The sequence below is a fragment of the Lipomyces tetrasporus genome (genome assembly GCF_029532465.1).
Source record: "Lipomyces tetrasporus strain NRRL Y-64009 chromosome Unknown POJ06scaffold_3, whole genome shotgun sequence".
NCBI classification, from domain to species: Eukaryota; Fungi; Ascomycota; class Lipomycetes; order Lipomycetales; family Lipomycetaceae; genus Lipomyces; species Lipomyces tetrasporus.
The window spans coordinates 194,182-208,878 of record NW_026611598.1 but is presented as its reverse complement, the minus strand read 5'-3'; the positions used below and the strand labels follow the sequence as shown (position 1 = coordinate 208,878).

The 14,697-nt window shown below is 46.9% G+C and overlaps 7 protein-coding genes across 7 annotated transcripts; 3 read left to right on the top strand and 4 right to left on the bottom strand.

Annotated features, from left to right (window-relative positions):
- Positions 1-862: 862 nt before the first annotated feature.
- Positions 863-1,443, bottom strand: POJ06DRAFT_288521 (uncharacterized protein; the record flags this gene model as incomplete). Its single annotated transcript, XM_056190302.1, has 1 exon — positions 863-1,443. Exon 1 carries the CDS (start codon positions 1,394-1,396, stop codon positions 863-865), a length of 534 nt encoding a protein of 177 aa, XP_056045143.1. The 5' UTR covers positions 1,397-1,443.
- A 596-nt stretch (positions 1,444-2,039) lies between these two features.
- POJ06DRAFT_247639 (uncharacterized protein) lies at positions 2,040-2,879 on the bottom strand. The gene is made up of 4 exons (XM_056186920.1): positions 2,608-2,879; positions 2,527-2,554; positions 2,161-2,451; positions 2,040-2,118 (listed from the first exon to the last, which is right to left on the bottom strand). The coding sequence occupies exons 1-3, from the start codon at positions 2,785-2,787 to the stop codon at positions 2,207-2,209; spliced, it is 453 nt and encodes a 150-aa protein (XP_056045142.1). The 5' UTR covers positions 2,788-2,879; the 3' UTR covers positions 2,040-2,118; positions 2,161-2,206.
- Positions 2,880-4,245: 1,366 nt separating this feature from the next.
- On the top strand, positions 4,246-5,059 carry POJ06DRAFT_247633 (uncharacterized protein; the record flags this gene model as incomplete). Its single annotated transcript, XM_056186919.1, is given in 2 exon segments — positions 4,246-4,941; positions 4,953-5,059. A coding segment is annotated over 1 exon segment (483 nt), but the record flags the coding sequence as incomplete, so codon positions are not given.
- A 1,550-nt stretch (positions 5,060-6,609) lies between these two features.
- On the top strand, positions 6,610-7,740 carry POJ06DRAFT_299667 (uncharacterized protein). The gene has a single exon (XM_056190694.1). It carries the CDS (start codon positions 6,989-6,991, stop codon positions 7,439-7,441), a length of 453 nt encoding a protein of 150 aa, XP_056045140.1. The 5' UTR covers positions 6,610-6,988; the 3' UTR covers positions 7,442-7,740.
- Positions 7,741-10,449: 2,709 nt separating this feature from the next.
- On the bottom strand, positions 10,450-10,851 carry POJ06DRAFT_69368 (uncharacterized protein). The gene has a single exon (XM_056191408.1). It carries the CDS (start codon positions 10,765-10,767, stop codon positions 10,513-10,515), a length of 255 nt encoding a protein of 84 aa, XP_056045139.1. The 5' UTR covers positions 10,768-10,851; the 3' UTR covers positions 10,450-10,512.
- An 85-nt stretch (positions 10,852-10,936) lies between these two features.
- Positions 10,937-11,737, bottom strand: POJ06DRAFT_236363 (uncharacterized protein; the record flags this gene model as incomplete). The annotated part of the gene is made up of 1 exon (XM_056185895.1): positions 10,937-11,737. The coding sequence occupies one exon, from the start codon at positions 11,735-11,737 to the stop codon at positions 10,937-10,939; it is 801 nt and encodes a 266-aa protein (XP_056045138.1).
- Positions 11,738-12,224: 487 nt separating this feature from the next.
- On the top strand, positions 12,225-14,694 carry POJ06DRAFT_273987 (major facilitator superfamily domain-containing protein). The gene is made up of 2 exons (XM_056189607.1): positions 12,225-12,950; positions 13,006-14,694. Exons 1-2 carry the CDS (start codon positions 12,597-12,599, stop codon positions 14,314-14,316), a joined length of 1,665 nt encoding a protein of 554 aa, XP_056045137.1. The 5' UTR covers positions 12,225-12,596; the 3' UTR covers positions 14,317-14,694.
- The last annotated feature ends 3 nt before the right edge of the window (positions 14,695-14,697 follow it).

Here is a 14,697-nt window from a genome sequence, read left to right as displayed (position 1 = left end):
CCAAGTCAATATCATCGACTTCATGACGTTTTTCCAGTCCAAATATTGGAACCGTACAATGCTCGGGAGGGAGCCGACTTATTACCCATGCCTGATCTGGAAGATGAACCGGATGAGTACGAGGTTGAGGAAGTTAAAGGCAAAGCGCTCATCAAGGGAAAGATACATTACTTGGTGAAATGGGCAAATTGGCCATCCGAATATAACCAGTGGGTCAACGAAGTGGATATGGTCACCAGGATAAAGGCATACGAGAGGAAAATCTCGAAGAAGGTGCCAAGGGTTAAGTCTGGAGCGGCTAAGTCTCGTGATACTCTTTTTCCCTAGGACAAACAACATAATGTCAGGGTTTTTTAATGAGGTCAGCGAACTAAGCAGACGTTCGGCTTGTGACAACCCAAGCAGCTAAGTCTCGTGATACTCTTTTTCCCTAGGACAAACAACATAATGTCAGGGTTTTTTAATGAGATCAGCGAACTAAGCAGGCGTTCGGCTTGTGAGGACCCAAGCCATGAAAGGGGGATAGTTGTAATGCCCCGTCACATCACGGTGATAAGTGGCACCGGGATTGCGTACGCAGCACAAGACACGTGCGGATGCGGCGCGATGACGTACGTACGGAAGCGGCTCGCCCCACCGCTCCGTCGTCATATATGTGATAATGTGTATTGTGTTAAAGATTACATGTATAAATAGTCTACACAAGGGCAGGGAGTGAGGGGGCAGGCTTCAACATAATAAGTGAAGACAAAAAGCTATCGTACAACTTCCCTCACCCTTTTTATTTACCGTGCTTCCACTCTGTGGTGCACGTTACATCTATCCATTTGAGGTCAAACAGTCTCGTATAAGATATTTATAACTAGTTCAAATTCTCCCCACCAAACTCCATCCCTCCTTCAACCGCCCCCTCTGCTCCCAACAACACAGCCACATACCTCGCTCCCTCCGTCCGACTCAGGTTCTTCCACTTATGCATCGGAGCCCTCTGCACAACCACATCTCCCGTCTTTACCACCCTCTTCTCTCCCCCATCCAGACTCAGCTCCAGCTCCCCTTCTAGCACCACAATATAATCTACCGTCTGCGTCCGATGCCAAAACCCTTCTTCTTGCTCCGGATTAGGCCCGAAATTTAGATAGACGATGGCGCTGCCGCCTGCGACGGGGAAAGAAACGTATGGAGGGCCAGACGAGGCGGCGGCGACGTGGTGGGTTAGGTCCGCGTTGTGGGTAAGGGTGAAAAAGGGCAATGTAGAGTAGACATAGGACAGTGACGTTGTAGGACCCAGGACTTGGGTTGGTGGTGCGGTGAGGGGGAGGAAGGACGACGTTTTAGCCTCCGAGTCTGAATTCGTGGTAATGTGGACACTGGGGGCGGGGGATTCGGATGCCATGATGAATTTTGCTTGGCTTGAACTGGGTTCTAGAATTGGGATTTTAGATGTGAAAGAATAAGCGAGGGGTGCAGGTTAATTTATGCTCCTCAAGGACCTAGGAATGATTGAGTACCTCGCAGCTCTTTCTTCTCGGGTTCTTGCATTTGACCGATTCCGAAAATAATGGAGGATAGCCACAAAAGGGTCAGCAGCTTGATGCTCTTATATCCGTTCCTGATTGGCTTCATTTTAGTTCTACTGTCTTACTGTGAGAGATCGGTGTTAGCAGAGGTAGATCAGTCTCCACTTCCAGTGTGGTGGGTCTCTTTCTCGGTTTCCTTCCGAGGTGGAGCTACCCCGCTTTCTGGTCACTGGAGATTGGTCGATCCTGGAGTTGGGTTTGCGGAGAGCTGGCCACTCTCCACTTTCCTGTCCGATCTGGTTAGCGGCTCTGCCGTAGCTCCCTGTGTTCTGAGTTAGCCGAATGAGGAAGTTCATTCGGCTGGTGTTGGTGGGCGAGCGGGGAGTTCTGAGTTTAGTTTGTCACCTCGGTTCGAGGTGTTGTTCATGTATATATAGACTAGAATAGTCGTGAGACTGGTCGTCATCGAGATCAGAGTCTCAGCCTCCCTTCTATCGTTCACTTCATATTCATCTAGGGCTGGACACGATATCGCATACAAGACGATATCGCCATATCGTATCGCCGACGAAACGATATCGCCAGAGGAAAATTCCTGGCGATATTTTGGGCGATAATATCGCCTATAATATCGCTTAAGGCGATACGATATACGATATAATGGGTGAATATCGTATCGTATCGCCTCAAAGCGCACGTGACTCTCTTCCTGTACGGGGTTCGGCCAAGTAAGACTTTGGCTCTAATTTTTTAACACACTTTGGCACTTTGCAGCGGATTACTTGAAAAAAATGACCCGTAATTAAACGAAAATAAAAGAAGAACAGAAGAAGGGAACGGTCCCCATATGTACGTATAGAAAGACAAACAAATAACCGACAAAGAAGAAAACAAAACCAAATTGTTGCCAATGCATGCTTATTGGGTAGTTCTGTGATAGTGAAGTATGCCTAGAGCCACTCAGTAACAGGTCTGGCTCGGAATCGTTTTGATGTGTGGGACGTACTACCGGCAACTGACGTGTCTTCTAGTATCTGAGAAGCAGATTCTTCAGGTAAGACATTTGTGCGCGCGACATTATATCGACAGATCCATCAATCGTTGATTCTGAATCTAATCGAGGTACTTTAGGAAGTCGATCCTCAGGCACAGCTTCCTCATCACTACCATCATTGAGGAGGTAATAGTCGACTTCGCGACGGAAACGGGGAGGAAGATTATCCGGCTCGTGACTTGTGCCTGGACTGCGGAGGGATCTGTTAGACATTGGGATCTGATATTATAGAGATACGGATAGTTTTGAGTTCGATTAAAACTGGATGTCCTACGTCAATAGAGACGTGTTAATTGGTGATATCCTCCGTTGACCAGATTCACACTAAAATACTCGTCAGCATGTATCGACAATTTAAATGTTGTAAGATGTGAAAAATGGCTGTGAGTGTGAATATGGACGATGAATATAGGGCTGGACACGATACGATATCGCTTTTGCCCATATCGCATATCGTATCGCCGGACTTTTCTGGCCGGCGATATTATCGCCCATTTTATCGCCAACTTGGCGATATCGTATCGCCTATATCGTCCAAATACGATACGATACGATACGATATCGCCAACTTGGCGATACAGGGTGAGGGTAATGTGGTGACCAATGAAACACTAGAAGTATAAGTAGAGGTCGTAAACTCCTTTGGAGAGGAGTGGTTACCCTGCCGAGGCTCGGCATACAAATCCGCACGTTACCCTCCCGTCGGGACAGGTTCAGGACTCGGCCGGTTTTTTTTTTCTGCTTCGACCTCGTGTGTGCCGCTGCGTGTCTGGGTGAAACTGTCATTATGTGTGTGTGTGTGTGTGTGGCCACCGATTAACAATAACAACTACACTAAGTTAACTAGTAACCTATAATTTAATTCATTATTATTTCTACAGTGCACCGCATTTTTGTCTTATTACAGTTCCATTGTAGAGTAACAATATTACTTCGTGGGCAATTTTTTTTCCTTTCAGGCAGTAATGTCAGACGTTGTGGAGGCTGACATGCTGATAGGAGTCGAAAGAGTTGTGGTAGAGCCAGAACAACAGACGATTATTCGGTTTGTTTTGTTTAGACTACTTGGACGGTTGGACCCAACTACCTCTTCTCCTCGCTGGAATGCCCGTCTATGAAATCGACGCGGTGTTCTCCATTACGCGTCAGTCTTTAGGGGCAAGATACGCCGGTTGGAGGATCTGGAAAGCAAAATAGACGGCAGGCGTGGACAAACCGGTTCCCGCGTGGAAGCCGTCAATTGTGCTAATCGGGAAGATGAGTATTTCACTGCACTTAGGTGGTCAAGTTGCGATAATTCTAACTGTAACTGGAATGGTATAGGGCAAGATTGTGAGGATCAAAGGGTGTTCGTACTATATGCTACGCTAGCGGGATGGCTTGTAACAATATATTTTAGAATATTCAAGGTCCAGGACGGCGAACGAGCATATCTTATTACTCCTTCCCTCGGCCCCGGCCGAGCCTCTACAACCAATGTAAACCAAGTAATTACAAATAATACAATAGCAAAACTATTTATTTGGACAACATATGTCCTTCGACTCGGGGAGAGCTGGGTCGAGCGCCCGATAACCATCTGGCTCTGGCGTCGGGCCGAGGCACACGAGACCTTCAGGAGCTTACTCCTGACAAAGATAATCATACTATGACTTGATGATGTCTCTCTAGGGCGAGCGCAATTTGGTTCTTCGTGACGGCATGCGAGGCGTGGATTCGCCTTTGGATCTATCGATCTTCGGGCCTGATTCCCCGAGGCCACGTCCACCGAGTCCTGAGTCAGGATCGTCAGGTACGCGTTCCGAAAATACTACTCCAATGGCTACTCCTGCTCCTACTGCGACTGCTTCTGCCAAGTCAAAAAGTGTCAACTGGCAAACAGACGCAACGCGCCTCGTCCCTGGTGGACTTGCTCACCTTGACAATGGAACAAGATCGTTGAGGAGGAGAAGGCGCGCCGCCTTACGAGGGTATGCCGAGGTAAAACGCAGAGAAGCGCAAAATGCGATGGCAATTATCGAACTTGACCGCTTCAAGTTAGAGTCGGAGCTAGAGACGAAGAGATTGGAAGTAGAACAATTTGAATATGGAGGTTTCGGACAGCGTCTCAACGATTTTGTCCACCATCCCAGCGATCATCAAACAACAATCGTGTCTGTCAGGAGTCGTCTCCTGAGGGTCTCGTACTGAGCCGCACAGTGACGGTCTAAGCCGCACTACCGAGACCGGACCGAAAGGTCTTCTCGAAGGGAGCGGAACAGGATTACGTCAGATGACTCTTGGTCTCTCGGGTATGGGCGGAAGGAACGTGTTTTCCTTGGTCTTCTCGTATTTGGATTTGTATTGCGATTTGGCTTTCTTGTTGATTTGTCATTTTGTTCTAATTGTAATTGCTGGAAGTGAGTTGTCCGCCGGAGAATTGTATAAAAGGCAGGGTTTAACCTGTTCTCCGGCATAGTTGATATTCTAAAATATATCGGCATAACTATCTTGTCCATATAGTGCTCGCGTCCAGTCCAGTGAACTCTCACAGTGTCGTTGATTCGCGCAACTTACAAAGACAATGCCGCCGCAATTCAAAATCACTCTTGAAAAGGCGTACAAATCAACCTCCGTTGTGCTTCTCCGAACACTGGCCGAGCGTAAAACACCTCAGTGTCGAATCCGTACGGCGCCGCTTTCTTTTCATGGCCGGTTGATAATTCCCATAGCGCAAAACATGATTGTTAGAACTTGAACGGTCAGATAGGGTATTTATGGCCTCGATTAATCTCTTCTGCTCCGAATTGATAGGATGAGCACTGGACGACGTTGATGGCGAGAAGTAATGCGATGAAATTGAACGGGATCTTCAGCTCTGGCATGACTTGTCTGTTGGCTCGTTCAAATTCATTGTGCTTAATATTTACGAACGTTATGAATGATTGCGAATAAAGATAGCTCATTAGTACAAGTAATCGTCAATTATTCGTTATTACCCCCAATTTCGTCGCCGTTAAGATCTAACAAAAGGTGAGGTAATGCTCCTTCTAATATTCATAAAGCAATAAAATTCCAGCTCTGCAAAACACCAGTCTTACAGGCCAGATACCAACTGGCTGGAATTATTTTAGGTTATTGGGCCCTCACCTACAATGGCTGAAGGAAGTAATCGTCGGCCGACGGTGTAGCTTTAAATACGGGAGTTCCTGGACGGAACACCCGCTAAGCCTGTTTTGTCGATGGCGTTTGTATCCCATCGTACCAATTTGCCCTAACCCGGTATAAGCTCAATTTGTGAGGAACCCTGAATTACCGCGTCAACTAAAACAAATTAATATCTAACAATCATCGTCGCTTCCAGCTCCATTCGCGTCTTCTACAGTATACAAAATGTCTATCCACATAATAGTGTCTTCTGTTTGTTGCTGTCGTGACCATTTTTAACCACAAAATTGTGCTGGACTGCGTACTGTTGGACGTATTCTCTAGCATGATTATCAGTGTCCAGTACCATGCCTACACATAAATTATATGTGTCATTGGCAATTGCTGTAGTATGATCCATTATAGGTGCAGTTACTGCAGTGTAGACTAGGATTTCAGAATGGAAATATGTCGTCAGTTTCGAACGCGAACGCGTCTCGTTTAACGCGTGTGTTTAAGTTAAGTTGGAACAAATTGGTACACGGGCTAGGGCAAAGCGGTACGGTGGGATACAAACGCCATCGACAAAACAGGCTTAGCGGGTGTTCCGTCCAGAAACTCCCGTAAATAATCCCAAAACTTACCGAAGGTAAACGTTATTTTTGCCCCTGATACTAAGTCTAGCTAAGCTTTTTTTGGCAGGAGTACAGAGATCGGCGAGAACGATCAGCCCCTTCGGAAAAGAATGGATAGCCGCATCTTTATGCACAGTGCCGAATCCTTGCCTAGCCGGGAAGCGATGGCTTGTCTGAACATCATCGAGTAAGACGCCGACCAGCACGCGAGATCGCTCGACGATTCTGTTATTAGCTGAATGCCTGAATCCTGATCAGCCTACACGACTTGACTCCAAACCAGATCAAGTCTTTTCCATCGTATTGCAGAGACGTTTGTAGGATGCCGAAGGTTAGAACCTGTCCGAAATGTCAAGGGTCACAGAATTCGATCCGCTTGCGATGAGCGAATTATGCGATTGCAGGTGGCAAGCAGCTGTCATATAGGGGCTGAGTGATTATTCCGCCGCCGAATATGAATTCCGATTTTCCATCTGTCGGAGTCAGCCGCCGAAGAAAGTCCGAAGTCACAATATGGCAAGCTTATAAAGAGCCCGGCCGGCTTAGACTCTTGCCTCTTCATATCTCCTTCTTCCACCATTCAACAATAGAAGTCGACGTGTTTGGCAGTGAACAAGCCTTGTTTACTATTCAGCGCTTATTTATTTGAGGCAATGTACTGTCCTTTGACTTTGGCTGTTCTCCTCAACCTTTTCCTGCTCTGCCGCGCAGACTTTCATGTATCCGCAGTGGTCAAAGGTGATATTGCAAGTTGCGGTAGAGAAGCCACATGCCAATTCAATTATGACAACTACGTTATCGCTTGCCCATCAAACTACTATGGGTGTGACTGTTTCGACGGCCATAACCGCGGCGTGGAGGCGTCTGGTGACATCGAGGATATCAATGGATCATCATTTTTCCAGATCGGGTCGGGTCTTTGTGGCATGGGTGCATTAAACTTCTACAAGCAGGGTGACGCGTCGTGGCAGTTCTACGTCGATGGTGGAGATGGCTCTCTCCAAGGAACATGCTATGACAATACAGCCAGCGATTATTGCTGGGATGCAGTGGGGTCGGCTTCTGTTTCTGACAGACTTGTCTGCTACTCTTACATCTGTAACTAATATTTCAGAATGTGGTTGGACTCGGCGATTGATGCCGTTCATGGTATATACCTTAGACTAGGTGGAAGGTGTGCAAGGCGTGGTAGATACGGTCGACAGTCAATGAACGGGACGGGTACATGAATATATCGGTGAAAATTACAAATGACGAAAAGCGAAATTGTCGGTATGTGTAGCACCGACCAATATGTAATTATGTATTGAGCAACATATGTGCGAAGTACTATGGACTTACTTTTCCGGCCGGTTATTGAAAAACTGGTCAGTCTACAATATTGGCCTTGCTGCCTGTTTCAGCCCACGCATCGTCGTCAACGGTTTTGTTTACTAGCCATCCTAAACGAACCTTATTCCTCTAAGAATAGGGTGCAATTTGTAGCATGGCATACATCGTACTTTTAGGGCTGTGACGGATGGGCGGATATGGCGGATTCTATCCGCCAAATTATCCGCCTCGAATAAATATCCGCCGCATTTTAAGTTGGCGGATATGGATGTCGAATAAATATCCGCCAGGTCCCAAATTGGCGGATAAGGCGAATAATTTCCTAATTAGGAAAGATCGATGTGGAGTATTTAAGGTCAGGTCCAAGTTCACTGTAATGTAGCTGAGAAGTGTATATTCTCGAAACGCTTAGAGTTCCGCGAGGATATATTTTATCGCAATGTCCGAACGAGTTAGCTATGGATTTCGAGGTTTGTATTCGAGATTTGAAAAGACTGGATTAATTCTCAGGCAGAACATTGCACATTCTCGTCGACGCGCTTACAGAATGCAGATCGTCGATGCCGCACGCGTTTGCTGACAAGTACATTGTCTTGTAATCCTGACTATTTTATTATTTACTTAAGGTGAGAGAGTCGTACTAACGAATCGGGTGAAATTTTGATTTCCAAATAACGTTTGGCGCTAAATTATCAAAGGAAACCCTCTAACCTAATTAGGCTAGTGTAATTATTTTAGATTTATCCGATCAAGGCGGATAGGAAGGCGGATTTATTCGACAAGACGGCGGATGAGGATCCGACAAACTTGTAATGGCGGATGACGGATGACGGATGTAAATCCGCCAACCTCGCGATGGCGGATGGCGGATGGCGGATACGGTCAAATTAGGCGGATATCCGCATCCGACACAGCCCTACGTACTTTTTAAAGGTTCAACCGCTAACCAAACACACAGTATCGTCGGCCAAATCCAAAGTAACCCTGCGTGCGCCACAGCACGTCCAGGCTTATAAATTAGAAGACGTGGCAGCGCGAGTGTTGCATTCCTTAAAGAACGCGTTATACCGATAATGAGCAGCAGTGGAGAGTCCAGGGCTGTAGGCAGATAGGCGGATAAGCGGATTGGGCGGATACGTATCCGCCATACTTTCGATTGACGGATGCAGATGGCGGATATGGCGGATAATTCGTATATTCTCTAATTAAATTTAAAAACGGTGAAAATCTAATATCCCCAGCAAACAATCGCGTATACAAAGAAGCGCAATATCAAATAAGTCAACCTATGGTCTGAAAAGTAGATGATGAACATGTTAATGAAATAGGGTGACTATAGAGGTTATTCTAGCACTGGCGTAGGTGCTCACATGTAGTGGGGATGACGGACCAAATAAGTTGGGTCCGCTACAAGCGAGTCCATTTAGGAAATTCAAATATCATGTTAGTGAACTTTGCGAAATTTTTAAGAAATTAGATATTAAGATATATAATATTAATGAATTTTGCAAATTTTTGAAGGCAGATGGCGGATTTGGCGGATACATATCTCCCAATTTCAAAAAGGCCGATGGCGCATGCGGATATGGGAAAATTTGGCGGATAGCCGCATCCGCCGCAGCCCTGGTGGAGACAGAGCCCTGATCCGATAGTGACAAGCAAAAATATAAGTAAGTGTACGTGTAGAAATCATATCCTAACTTTCGATTCTCGTTCCAGGTACCTTTTTATGACTCTCCCATATGTCAACGAGTATGAGTTTCGCTGGATTCTATCCTAACGCGTGGCGCGCTGGCCCTTCAAGTTCGCACAGATGCTCAAAAGGCGATGACCAGTAGAGGCCCACCGACTTGTGTGGCGTCGTCGATACTCCGTTGCGTTAGGGCCATGGTGCGAATAATACAGTTTCGTTAAATATAGAATCAAATGAAGTCATAGTTGGTGTAAAGAAACTATTCTTTGTGGACAGACAGATGAGTGAATAGAACTCCGCAGCAAGCCGGGTATTAAGCCAAGATGTGCAAGCTTGGGGTATTTAGATAATAGGAAACCAGGTATCCACAAGAACAGAATAATGGAGCAACCGGACAGATGCTACGAAAAAAGCTTCGTCATAGTTCGGACGGCTTAATAGCGCAAATGAATGTCGAAATGCAGAAATAATTGCCGATAATAGCCGGAAATAAGAACGACATCCAGCGCCTCAACAATGGTCGATGTAGGATGGCACAAGCATTCTTTTGCCTCGTGCACAGGCCCAATTTCGTCTCTATAACTGCAAAATTTGAGAATATTTGCGAGTGGTGGCTGACAAGCTTGTGATGCGCAATTTTGGCAGCCGCCTTCTTGAATATCACCAAATGCCATACTACTTGGGATCGGCACGGATAAACGGATAACGGATATATCCATGGATATCCGTCGTGGATACGGATACGGATACAGATAGAGAATATGTGGATATGGATACGGATAAGCTAATATTGATATCCTTAGCTATATCCGAGATATCCACGGATATCCACGGATACGAGTAACAAATACAAATGTAGCAGCTGCTATGTACTGTTATTGCATTTCTACTATATCAACTCCTATCCTTAGAAAAGAAAAACATGCAGCCTTTGCTGACCCTTCCTTCAGCATTTCTTTCCGAAAGCTTACACATAAGCAAGGAACGGGTGCAGGGTATAAAATGGGAATTTATCCCAGTGCTATAAACTATAAAAATATATCAAATAGAATGAAGTGACAGATTAATTACCTCTTGTTAATAGCAAATAACAGCGCCAGACCACGAAACAAGAAACTCGACAGTTGAATCACTCTAGATGACCTATCGACGTCACTTACCAACGCGGATTTCCTCGCGAAGTGGATATAGTTCATGGTCCCACTGCTGAGACTTCCAACCCACAAGTACCCATACTTTGAACTTCAGTTTAATCGTATCTCGCCTCTTTGGATTAAATATAGATTTCCTCAAAAATAAGGAGTCCAAAAAATGAGTAATATAGACCAAATCAAGGTCGTAAAGGTCAAGCAGGCCAGATCCAAACAACAAAGCAAGAAATAATATCCCGTCGTCTGAGACTTCCATCACCACGGGTCAGAGAAGTGACAACAGTAGTGAATGATTGTGTCCTCCAACCTTCGGCGCTCTGTGCCAGGCTACTTTCAAATGCTCGAAGTAGCGAATTGAAAGAACGTTATATGCGTCGGTGCGCTAGAACGAGCTAGATACGACATGCAATGACCGACTGGGACACTTAGGGAAGAAGTGATCCTATTCCTATGAACAGGGTTATTGAATCAGTCTTCGTCGAGACTCGTGGATAGCTCCGGAAAGATGCCGAAGATGCATATACGCGCTGCGAAGGACTTCTTCGACCACTTCGGCGTCGGCCTGCGCTGTGTGCCGCAGAAGCTGTTGCTACGCGCGTGCCGATTCTCCCACCCGGCTCCTGGCAATCATCTTCGGCGGCGAGGGAAGCATCCTTCATTAGCGGAACTGCGGCTTCGTCGAATGCAGACTTCTTAGTGATCGGTGGTTTGGCGATAGATGGCTTAGTGGGTTGGAGCTCCTTCTCTAACTGTCGCTTCTTAAAGAACTCGGCGAATCTTCTCAAAGGCGAAGTACCTGTCTTGACAAGCTCATCTGAAACAGACGTCTCAGCCAGATCAAACGAAGCCGAGTCCTCCAATCCAACTAGCTTGTACGATATGCCATTGAACGGTATCACTCCGGTAAGACATCGTTTCTTTCGGCGAAAGAAACACTTAGTCCTGGTCACGAAATTATTAAGGCCAGTCGATTTCTTGAACGCCTTGGGCAGAATTACCTCCGCCATATTGTCCTCTTCGTCGGGCTCCTCATCATCAGCATAGCTGACCGAAACCTCCTCCTGCACTGGGTCATACTCGTGTTGGTCGATCTCTAAACAGCCGACCGTATACTGTGCATTCGCAAAGTGAACCAATTTGGCTGCTGGTGACGCCGGTCTTTGCTCAGCCGGAGAGTAAGAGGGAGAGTGTAATATAGAAATAGAGAAGGTAGATTGGGTCGTCATTTCGGTCGTGGAACCAAAAGACTCAGACGTAGTGATGATTGTGAAGGTCGGTTTCTCGGGTATTGTCGTCAAGCACGTCGCCTTTGTACCGGTAAGACGGCAGGAGACCTGGAGTGGAACTAGTTAGCACTAGTTCCAACCACATTTCAGCGAGGTTGTAATATGTTTTTAAGAGCGCTGGTGGATGAAGGTTTGAGAATACAGAAGCTGGATGGTCGGTGATAAAACGAAGGAAGATCAGAGAGGAATTGTAGTCCGGACGATTGCGAGGACGCCGTTATCGGCCGGCATGTGGTGTGACAGATTGAGCGCATTACCGTGGTTCTGACAACGCGCCTTTGCACATTGCTAACAATTAAACTTTAATACTGCTTATCGAAAGGCACTACCAAACCCTTTAACGGACTAGAAATTTTGTGGTTCTCAGTTGCAGTTTATTATATTTTATAGATTGCCTACCTTCATGAGGCTTAACGGGGAATGATAACCTAGAATTTCATGTCCGGAATGAGGCTGCAGAGTCTAGTCTGCCGATTTTGCGCCCTCCGGACCGGCGAGCCGCAGTGAGATAAGGCGGTATGCTGGCCATGTGGCGACGCCTGTAGATCTACCAATACCAACATATCTGCTGACTGATTTTATGTTACAGCCGTGGCATGAAAGAAATGGTATGTGAAACTCCAAGGCAGTATTTTGCATTAGAGAATAGTGGAGCGCCACTGAAAGACGGCGGTCGATAAGATCAGTCATAGCGCCATCCATCTGCACGGGCACCGTGCAGAATTCTCCCGCTGGTCTGCTTCCCTGCCCATCCAGCAAACAGCTAAGCAGTTAGAGGAAGCGTTATTCGCAATCTGGAATGTCATCTGCATCTTCAATAGACTCGCGTATCGACCCCGACGTCATTGAGGAATCAGCGCCTCTTCTCAACGACGACTCTCGGTCGTCAATTGCTCCGGAGGATGCGCATTCGTTGTCAGATGACAGTCTTGCCGATGAAATCGAAGAAGAGGAATTGTCGTCGCGAGCGCTGATTACGGTATTTATATCACTTTATGTCGGTATTTTCCTGGCGGCTTTGGATAGCACGATTGTTGCTACGTTGTTGGCTCATATTGCGTCGGAATTTAACGAGTTTCGGTCTATTTCATGGATTGCGACTGGATACATGATTAGCTTGGCCGCGTTCCAGCCATTATACGGTAAAATTTCTGTAGGTGAATATCAGCTTGCCAGTTAATAAAGCAGAAAACTCACATGTGGCCTAGGATATCTTTGGACGCAAGTCTGTGCTGATTGCTTGTAACGTCATGTTTGGCGTCGGATCTATTCTCTGCGGTCTTGCGCCAAATATGTGGTTCCTCGTCTTTGCACGTGTGGTCGCTGGCTGCGGAGGAGGTGGCCTGACGTCACTGACCTCGATTACTCTCAGCGACATTGTGCCTCTCAGGCAGCGTGGGCTGTTGCAAGGTCTGGGCAATGTATTGTATGGATGCGGGGCGGCGTTCGGCGGTGTGGTGGGCGGCTTGATTACCGAGTCATTTGGCTGGCGCTGGACGTTCTTATTACAGGGTCCAATTATTGTCTTGTCGCTCATGGCTATCTGCTTCAATTTGAAATCACAGCCGGCCAAGGAGTTCGACGGCAGCAACTTCCAACGCATTGACTTCCTTGGCTCATTGACACTCGTCAGCACACTAGTCTTGTTTCTGTTGGCCGTTGCGATAGGTGGTAACTATGCTCCGTGGAACAGTCCAGCTGTCATCTTCACGCTCTTGTTGTCCGGCGTGTTTTTGATGATTTTCGTGTATGTTGAGCTGCGAGTTGCCAGGGAGCCGGTGATTCCATTGTTCCTGTTAAAGGACAGGACCGTGTTTGGATCCTCCTTTACCTCGTGGTTCATGAACATGATTTACTACTCGCATATCTACTACATTGCGATCTACTTGATTTCCGTGCAGGGTGTCTCTCCAACCAAGTCCGGTTCCAGCTTGATTCCGCACATTGTTGGCGATGCGTTGGGGTCTCTCGTCGTTGGCTATTACATGCGCAAAACTGGTCGCTACTTTCCCATGACCTGCCTCGCGGCGTTCTGCATGGTCTTTGGGTCTCTCCTTCTTTGCTTCGTGGGCACGGACACCTCCCGGTTGCTGATCATGGTCATCATGTTTGTACCAGGCTTTGCATTCGGCCTGTACCTCACAATAACACTCGTCGGCCTTGTGGCCGCCGTTCCGCGCGAATACCAAGCCGTCTCAACGAGCATTCAGTTCGGGTTCAAAGGCACCGGTTCCACCCTTGGCGTCTCAATCTCAACCGCAATCTTCCAGAATGTCCTGGCCGCGAAGCTGTACTCCCGCATCACCGGGCCGGACGCGGAAGAAATCATCAGCCGGGTCAAGGACTCAATCGATCAAGTCAGCTTTTTGCCACCCGACATGCAAGATTTGGTGGTAAAATCGTATTTGGACAGTGTCCGGGCCGTGTTTGTCACCGCGACCCTGATGAGCGTGATGTGCGCTGGCATGTGCTTCTTGATGAAAGAGCATGTATTGCATAGTAACGTTGGACGAAAGTAGACCTGAGGCACCAGTGAGGCGGGCTATGTTTCATTTGTAATATAGATCGAATACTTTCACGGATGAAATTCTTATTGTTCCATGTATTGTTTCCAACTGATCTGACGAAGTACAACTTGGAGCTTAGAGTTTAACGGCAATAACGTTCCACATTCTCGGAGATGCATGTCCATCTAGCCAAAACCCGCCGGACATAATTGACAGTTCAGGCACAATCTGCCGCGCTGTGGAAACGGCTTTCTTGTTTGACTATTATCAACCAATAGACTGTCATGAATTTGCAAAAGCACCGTCTTATGCTGCTCGCCAAGTGTCGCTAAAATCCTGTCTTGCCACAGACATGAACTGGACTATGCACGTGGACGCGGCAGCTCCGACTTG